An 8,445-nucleotide genomic window follows, 5' to 3' on the forward strand; every position below is an offset into this window, starting at 1 on the left:
TTAAAGTTTAAAAGCTTTAATGACATCGCACATATTGACAGAGAGAGAGAAGCTTTTAAAGTCTACAGGTGCAGTTTCATACATGAGAAAAGCCGTTATGGTCTACGGTCGGTTTAAATATTCTTCATTCCTATAGATGTAGTTCTGATATTCTTCTTCTTCATTCCTATAGATGTAGTTCTGATATTCTTCTTCATTCCTATAGATTTAGTTCTGATTGTGCAGTAAAGATGCCGTTAACTTCCACACATGTTGGGTACGATAAGATACAAAGAGCAGAAAAGAGCCAACGATAAGCGAGCGAAGCTTCTTCTGTCCGTCTACGATTAAACCGGCTAACATCGAGCTTTAAGGGTTTACATCTGAACCGGGTCAGAACCAAAGAAGAAGACTTTTAGATTCAGGTGAGTGTTTTCAGGCCTGATGAAGCATGCAGGTGGACATTTTGTACATCGAGACTCCTCCTTCACGGTGATCGGAGGGTTTTAAGACCAAAAAGACCTCCAGGACCTGTACGCCTCTAGGACCCCGAGGACCCTCCAGGCACCCGAGGACCCTCCAGGAGATTGGATGATTTTAAGACCAAAAAAAGAAAATCACTGAGTGAAAAAACAATAAAACAAAATGCACTATTGGTCCAATTTCTCAACGGTGAGGTCGTCTCTGAGGACGTCGTCTCAGAACTGAAGACATAACTTGTGTCAAAACAATCTCAAAAGTACAAAAATAACTTCAACTAAAAAGTAAAAACCAAACAAATGAAAGTGTTCCTGCTGACGTCACTAAAGTCGGTTCAGATGTTGTGAAGAAACGGCGGTTAATCGTCTGCAAACGGGCGAATACTCAAAAAAAACAGAGCGAGAGAATCTTTCTGTCGACGCGTCAGATTTAATCCGCTGTTTGTTGTTGTTTACCGACGTCAACAACAACAACAGTTACATCACAAAGTGTAAATAGAAACCGCCGTTAACGCCACAATGTCTGAAAACAGAGAAGAGAATCACATCAGAAATATATAAAAACACAAATAAACAACCCCAACATCGCACTTTGGTGAAACTTTGACGGCTGTAAAAACCCCCGTCATTGGCTGTTCAGCGGTGACATCAGCGCGGGTTTCACCAAAGAGCCCGCGGGTTTGATTCTCTACTGTTTCTTCTTGCTGAACAGACTGAATCGTTTCTCTTTGTCCTTCTCTTTGTCCTTCTCTCTCTTGCCGGGACTCGACTCAGTCGGCAGCGTCTGAGCGCGGCCGGACGTCGGTGGTGTGCCGGGGCTGCCCCCCCCACCGCCCTGCACCTCGGAGGAGCGGTCGCCACCGGCGTTCAGGACGGCCTGGATCCAGGTGCTCATCTCCTCCTGCAGGGGGCGACACACAAGTACTTACAACTAGTTGCACTTTTACTTAAGTCAAGTTTTCAATGCAGGACTTTTACTCGTATTCCTTGTACTTCTACATAGTGGTATTAGTACTTTTACTCACTTCATCTTTGGCTTGAAACAGAAACTCGTTTCCATCCGTGACTCTGAAACAAAGAGGAAGAGTGTGATGAAGAGTGTGAAGAGTGTGATGAAGAGTGTAATGAAGAGCAGCTGATGAAGAGTGTGATGAGAGACCAGAGGCTCGTTACCGGAGTTTGAACACGTGTTTCTTCTTCTTGTAGTCCGAGGCCACGTCACAGGTGGCCTCCTTCAGGCTCACAGGGACCTGGTTGTGGTAGTGGACTCCCTGAGCCGCTGCCTTGCTGTCTTTGTAGAAACCTACTTCCTGGTTGTTGATGACGCAATACACGTTGTGCCACGACCTGTCAACCACAGAGCAGAGGGGTTTCAGAGGTTCAGAGAGTGAAGGGGTTCATGGGGCGGAGTGAGACGTATGTGGGGGGGGGGGGTCACCTGTTGGAGGCCTTCTTGTTGGGAGCCTCCCACTCGTGTTTGCGGTGCAGGAGTCCCTCAAACTGGGCGCCTGAGTCCTGGTTCCTGGAGGGCAGCATGGACGACTGGCTGGTCTTACTCTTCCTGCCAGAGGTCGGAGATGCGCCGGGGCTCGGTTCACAAACACCGTTCACCAGATCTCCACCGTCCACACCATCCTGAGACGGAACCACACAGGGACAGGTATCAACAAAACCACTACCACTACCACTACCACACACAGGGACTGGTATCAACAAAATCATTATCAGTACCACTACCACACACAGAAGTGAGGCTCATTAAACATTGAGCACTGACCCGAGGAGAGTCCTGGTCTGAAGTGAGTCCGTTCTGAGTGACGAGTCCGCTGAGGACACAGAAACACAGCAGTGTGTGAGTGAACGAGTGAGTGAGTGAACGAGAAAGCGAGTGAAGGAGTAAGTGAACGAAAGAGTGAATGAAAGAGTGAACGAATGAAAGTGAGTGAACAAGTGAACTCTCACCTCTGCTGATGAGCCTCCTCCTCCTCGTGAACCACTACCGGCTCTGGAGACGGTGGCCTCCTCATCCTCTCCTCTTCCTCCTGCAGCCTCCTCACCTCCAGCAGCTCCAACTGGAAGACAGACAGACAAACGGACAGCTGTAATTGGCTGGAGAGACCTCTGACATCACAGCGACACGTAGAAAGAGGAGGAGTCTGTGGGAGCTCAGACCCAGAGGGTCGCCCGTTCAAGTCCCCGAATGGATGGAGTACAGAGTGTCAACTGGTAGCTGGAGAGGTGCCGGTTGGCCCTCTGCCAAAGTGCCCTTGAGCAAAAACACCATGATTTAACCCCCCCTGCTCACCGTAGTCAGCCTCTCCAGAGCAGAGAAGCGCTCCTCCCAGGTGGCAGCGGACTTCTCGAAGGCCTCGTGACGTTTGATAAGCTTCTCCACTTCGTCCACACTCTGACCCATCTCTCTACTGGACAGGTACGGCTCCTGACCCAGCAACCAGGACTCAGCTACACCGGCATCACGGGAGAACTGGTGCACCTCCAGGACTGTAAGGGGGGGGGGGGGGGGAGTCAGACCTCAACAACAACAACAACAACAACACCGGCATCACGGGAGAACTGGAGCACGTCCAGGACTGTAAGGAGGGGGGGGGGGGGGTAGAAGAAGAAGAAAAAGAAGCTCAGTCAGCTCTTCATCAAAAGGACAGTGAGAGCCTGAGGAGTCTTCAACAACGATGACTCATCAGCGATCACTGCAGTGTCCAGTCAGCTGTGACCTGTGACAGTATTCATGATGAACGTGTGAATCTTACTGAGTCGTAGCCACTCCCACCGGTCCTCCCACTTGTCAATCATCTCTTTCCTTTTGTCCGTCAGCTGCAGCAGCTTCTCTTTGATCTGAAAAAACACCAACACCTGTTAGCACCTGTTAGATAGATAATGTATTCATCCCCAGGGGGAAATTTGTTTGTAGCAGCAGCAAACAAAGTTAAAAATATTAAGTATGAAAAATGTTCGACCAGTTCTAATAGTTCCTCCTCCACCTCACATCCTCTCCACTACCTCCTCCCCACCTCCTCTGAAGCGTAGTGTTTCCTGGCCAGCAGGCTCTTCCCCAGCTCGATGCAGGAGGTGAAGCTGTCGTTTCGTGCGTCGATCTCGGCCTTAATTCCCTGATGGTTGTTCATCAGGAGCTCCACCGACGACACGTCTCTGAACACAGAACGACACACAGGAGGAGGTGAGGTGGAGGAGGAGTGGAGGCGAACACAGAAGGAGGTGAGGAGGAGGAGCGGAGGTGAGAACACAGAACGACACACAGGAGGTGGAGGGGAACACAGAACGACACACAGGAGGAGGTGGTGGAGGTAGAGAAGGTGAGTAGGATGAGAGGAGGAAGAGGTGAACAGCTCCATCCAACGATGGACCGTCCTTCAGACCGTAGAGGACTCGGCCTACCCCTGACCCTTCCTGGGGTTCTCCTGGGCCTCGAGAGGAGGAGGTGAACACAGAACGACACAGATGAGGAGGTGAGGAGGGCCTACCTAGGGTTCTCCTGGTTCTCGATGAGCCGGATCACGTCGTCCATCCACAGCAGGAGGTCTCGGACCAAACTGAAGAACCTGAACTTGTCCCCGGTGTCGAGGAGGCGAAGCCTGCGTCCGTCACAGGCCTCCAGCAGACTCCTCCAGGCCTCCAGCACCTCGCTCTCTCTCCGCTGGATGTCGTCGGCTTTGTCTCCGGCGTACGCCGACTGGAGGCGCACCGCGTCCTCCTGCAGCTGCCTCACCTGCACACGGGGTAAAACGGTCAAACAGGTATGACTGAATGATCACCTGGAACCCTCACAGTGAGGGACCGACTGGGGTCACGTTTAAAAACCTATTGTGTCTCTATAAACCCACTGTGTCCCCATAAACCCATTGTGTCCCCATAAACCCACTGTGTGTCTCCATAAACCCACTGTGTGTCTCCATAAACCCACTGTGTCCCCATAAAGCCAGGTAGGTGTGACCGACCTGTGTTCCCAGGGCCTGGATGTCGTGTTCGAAGGTGGTGTGCATCCTCTGGAGCGTCTCCACCGTGTTCTGGTCACGGCCGACCTCCTCCGGCAGCTTCTTCTGCTTGTCCATGATGCGTCCCAGGATCTCCTTTCCGTCGTGGTAGAACTTGTGGAGCTCAAAGGAGGCGGCGAGGATCTGCGTCCGGGTGTCAATGAGCTCCAGCAGGTCGGCCCAGGCCTCGTTCAGCCCGTCCTTCCACTCCGCCACCGTCGCCGCGTCGCCGTGACCGGCGTTGATCAGCTCGTCCGCCAGACGGTTGACAGCGTCCACTCGCTCCTGACCGATGTTTCCGGTGTCCCGAGCAAACTCACGGAAACGCTCCTGCAACATCTGAGCACAGGAGGTCAGAGGTCAGGTGACTAAAGACACTCTCAGGTCGTGGTGGTGGTTGTAGATATATATATATTTATAATGTACCGTAACGTGCTCGTAGTCCTGTCCCAGCTCGTGAGACCCGGCCACCACCTCCCGCTCAGCGATCCACTGCTCCAGGTCGTCCACCTCCCGGTTCAGCTGGAAGAGGCGGAGCCTCTCGTCCAGTTTGCCCCGCCTCTCCTCTGATAGGTCCTTCAAGCCCGCGTACAGCTTATCCACCTGAGACTGCCGCATGCTGATTCGCTCACTGACACACACACACACACACAGGAAGAGGACAGCGTTTGGTCCAGGGTCGTTGGGTGAACAACATATGAATTGATCCGAGTGTCCTCACAGGTGCAGTAAAACTCACCTCTCCGGGTGCCCGTCGGCCACCAGTCCCCTGCTGGTCTTGGACAGCTGGTGGACGGTCTCGGCGTAGTCCTCCACCGCCTGCTCCACGATCTGGTGCTTCTTCTGCATGGTGACGGCGCTCAGCTCGTCCTGGAGAGAACGACAACACGTTTACAACATCGTACATAGTTTTATCTGTTCAGTATTTATCACATTTATCAGAACCCCCCCCACCTTGGCCTTCTCCTCTGACATCATGTACAGCTCCTGCTCGCTCATCCAGGCCTCGGCTTCGGCGGCGTCGAAGTAGTATTGCTGGGCCTTGTGCGCCTCCTCCAGACGGCCGTGGCGAAGCTCCACCTCCTCCGTCAGCTGCCGCCACAGCTCCTGCAGGTCGTCCAGACGTTGCCGGATCACGTCCCCCAGGAGGCTCCGGCTGCGCTGCAGGATGTCGTCAATACGAGGCTGATGACCCTGGATCTCCTTCTGCAGGGTCTGAGGAGGAAGAGCGTCATGAGAACATTATAGTTTACCTGAGCAGAGCCTGAAGGCATCATAATGTAACTGAAGTGAACCTCCGTTGGTTAGCCGCTAGTGGTGCTGCTAACGTTACTAGCTCTCCTGTTGATTTAAACACCGATTGGTTGTTTACAATGAAACATGATCAGAGGCTAGAAATGATCTCCCGATCCAGGTCTACAGGACTCTCTGTCTCCGGTTCATCTCACCTGGTTCTTCTTGATGAGCAGCTGGACCGTCTGCAGGTTGTGCCCGTGGTCCGAGGACGTGGCCACGGCCATCCTCTCCTGGACCCACAGCTGAAAGACAAAACACACCCTGAGCCTTCTGCAGGTTTAATACAGAGACATTTATATGGTAAGAGACCACTTCACGAGACTCTGGACTCTCTGGGTACGTACGATCTCATCCTCCACATCTCGGTTGAACTGGTGAACCTCTCTGGACTCCACCAGGAAGTTCTTGCGGCGGCGAAGTGGATCCAGCAGCTCCTGGAACTTCATCTCCACCAGCTGCCTCCGCCCGTCCACCTCGTCAGTGTCCTTCACCTCCTGACCCAGAGCCTTGACCTGGGTCTGCAGCTCCACCACCTCCTTCTGCCGCACCTCCACCTGCTTCTCCAGCATCTACGGGACAACCACAGTTACTACTAGTACTACATTACATTCATTTAGCTTTTATCTAAAGCGACTTACAATAAGTGTTTTCAACATAGGTATTCAAGAGAACTACTAGTCACCAGAAGTCATGAGTGCATCTCCTTTAAACAAGCCTCTAAGAAAATAAACCAGAGCAAAAGTACAGAAACAAACTAGTATGAATACAATAAGTGGTGAGTGGAAGGCTCAGGGTAGTACTTCTTGAAGAGGTGAGTTTTCAGGCTGATGAAAGATGGGCAGCGACTCTGCTGTCCTGACGTCAGTGGGGAGTTCATTCCACCACTGTGGGGCCAGGACAGAAAACAGCCGCGACCGGGTCGATCGGCCGCAGGGACCTCTGAGCGACGGGGCAACGAATTGCCCCGAGGCAGTAGAGCGAAGTGGTTGGGCGGGGGTGTAGGGCTTGACCATGGCCTGGAGATAGGAAGGAGCTGTTCCTTTCACTGCCCTGTAGGCTAGCACCAGAGTCTTAAACTGGATGTGAGCTCTTACAGGGAGCCAGTGGAGAGAACGGAGAAGGGAAGTTGTGTCGGAGAACTTGGGGTGATTGAACACCAGACGAGCTGCAGCTTTCTGGACAAGCTCCAGAGGTCTGATGGCCGACGCCGGGGCTCTGCCAAGTAGTGAGTTGCAGTAGTCCAGGCGGAAGATGACAAGAGCCTGGACGAGCACCTGCGACATCTCGTCAATGTTTGCTGAGAACGAGTTGGTCATCCAGGGTCACACCCAGATTCCTCGCAGTCCAATTTCGCGTCACCACGGTATCATCAATGGTGATAGACAGGTCTCGGTGAAGGCAACCCTTCCCCAGGAGGAACAGTAGCTTGGTTTTGTCCAGGTTGAGCTTCAGGTGGTGTGTCGCCATCCACTTCGAGATCTCAGCCAAGCACGCAGCGATGCGTGCCTCCACTTGAGTGTCACCGGGGGGAATTGACAAGACCAGCTGGGTGTCATCGGCATAACAATGGTAAGAGAAGTCATGCGAGCGAATAACAGAACCCAGAGATGTTGTGTAGAGCGAGAAGAGAAGGGGGCCCAGAACTGAGCCTTGTGGAACCCCCGTAGTCAGCATGCGTGGTTCTGACATGGCCCCCCTCCATGTCACCTGGTAGGATCAACCTGTCAGGTAGGATGCAAACACGGAGAGTGCAGAGCCTGAGACGCCCATCCCCTCGAGGGTGGAGAGGAGGATCTGGTGGTTCACAGTGTCAAACGCCGCAGACAGGTCCAGGAGAATCAGGACAGAGGAGAAAGAGTTAGCTCTCGCAGCGTGAAGCGACTCAGTCACCGCAAGGAGGGCTGTCTCTGTCGAGTGACCCACTTTGAACCCGGACTGGTGGGGGTCCAAGAGGTTGTTATGGTGGAGATAGGAAGACAGTTGGTTAAAGACAGAAGGGTAGAAGAGAAACCGGTCTGAAGTTCTTGACATCAGAGGGGTCAAGTGATGGTTTCTTCAGAAGGGTTGGCGAAATCATCAGGGAGAAGGGAGGAAGTAGGAGGAGGGGGTGGGGGTTGGAGGAGTGAGGAGAAAGTTTCTAAGAGTTTTTTAGGATTGGAAGCAGAGGTTAGGATTTTAGAGCAGAAGAAAGCAGCTTTAGCAGTAGATAGAGAGGAGGAACAAGTGGAAAGAAGAGCTTGGAAGTTAAGAAGGTCCTCCGGGAGTTTGCCTTTTCTCCATTTACGCTCAGCCTCTCTTAGGCTCCATCTATCAATACGCACTGAGTCTGACAGCCATGGGGCAGGTGGAGTTGACCGTGCAGGCCTGGATGTGAAGGGACAGAGGTTGTCCAAAGAGGAGGAAAAGGTGGAGAGGAGAAGATCAGTAACAGTATCAGGGGATAGGAGAGGGAAGGATTCAGGGTTAGGGAGGGCCGAGGTAATAGAAGAGGAAAGATCAGCGGGGGAGAGGGAGCGGAGATGACTACGGGTAGAAATCATGTGGGTAGGTGGAGGAAGTACGGGGGGAGAGGAGAGGGAGTAGTACATGAAATAGTGGTCAGAGAGCTGGAGGGGAGTGACAGAGAGGTTAGCAGTAGAACAGTGTCTTGTGAAGATAAGATCCAGCTGGTTGCCTTGTGG

General features: G+C 52.6%; 1 protein-coding gene across 2 annotated transcripts; it reads right to left on the reverse strand.

Annotated features, from left to right (window-relative positions):
- On the reverse strand, positions 1 to 6,418 carry LOC116400388 (spectrin beta chain, non-erythrocytic 1-like). Of its 2 annotated transcripts, XM_031878196.1 has the most exons (17): positions 6,109 to 6,418; positions 5,917 to 6,006; positions 5,423 to 5,683; positions 5,208 to 5,338; positions 5,043 to 5,099; positions 4,895 to 5,000; positions 4,433 to 4,807; positions 3,959 to 4,203; positions 3,488 to 3,626; positions 3,227 to 3,311; positions 2,764 to 2,960; positions 2,421 to 2,530; positions 2,236 to 2,284; positions 1,897 to 2,093; positions 1,632 to 1,805; positions 1,484 to 1,526; positions 1 to 1,359 (listed from the first exon to the last, which is right to left on the reverse strand). In XM_031878196.1, exons 1-17 carry the CDS (start codon positions 6,331 to 6,333, stop codon positions 1,147 to 1,149), a joined length of 2,697 nt encoding a protein of 898 aa, XP_031734056.1. In that variant the 5' UTR covers positions 6,334 to 6,418; the 3' UTR covers positions 1 to 1,146. The 2 variants fall into 2 exon arrangements, with proteins under 2 accessions (XP_031734056.1, XP_031734055.1); XM_031878195.1 differs by having other exon boundaries at positions 4,895 to 5,099.
- Between the last annotated feature and the right edge of the window lie 2,027 nt (positions 6,419 to 8,445).

The sequence above is a fragment of the Anarrhichthys ocellatus genome, unplaced genomic scaffold (assembly GCF_004355925.1).
Source record: "Anarrhichthys ocellatus isolate YVR2014 unplaced genomic scaffold, GSC_Weel_1.0 scaffold165, whole genome shotgun sequence".
NCBI lineage: Eukaryota > Metazoa > Chordata > Actinopteri > Perciformes > Anarhichadidae > Anarrhichthys > Anarrhichthys ocellatus.

What these genes read in the sequence shown, in the direction of transcription:
- LOC116400388 (XM_031878195.1), bottom strand. Translation starts at nt 6,333, where the DNA reads ATGCTGGAGAAGCAGGTGGAGGTGCGGCAGAAGGAGGTGGTGGAGCTG. An exon ending in AAACACGTGTTCAAACTCCG is followed by an intron (nt 1,527 to 1,631) that starts GTAACGAGCCTC and finishes TCTTTGTTTCAG; the next exon opens with AGTCACGGATGGAAACGAGT. An exon ending in TGTTTCAAGCCAAAGATGAA is followed by an intron (nt 1,360 to 1,483) that starts GTGAGTAAAAGT and finishes CGCCCCCTGCAG; the next exon opens with GAGGAGATGAGCACCTGGAT.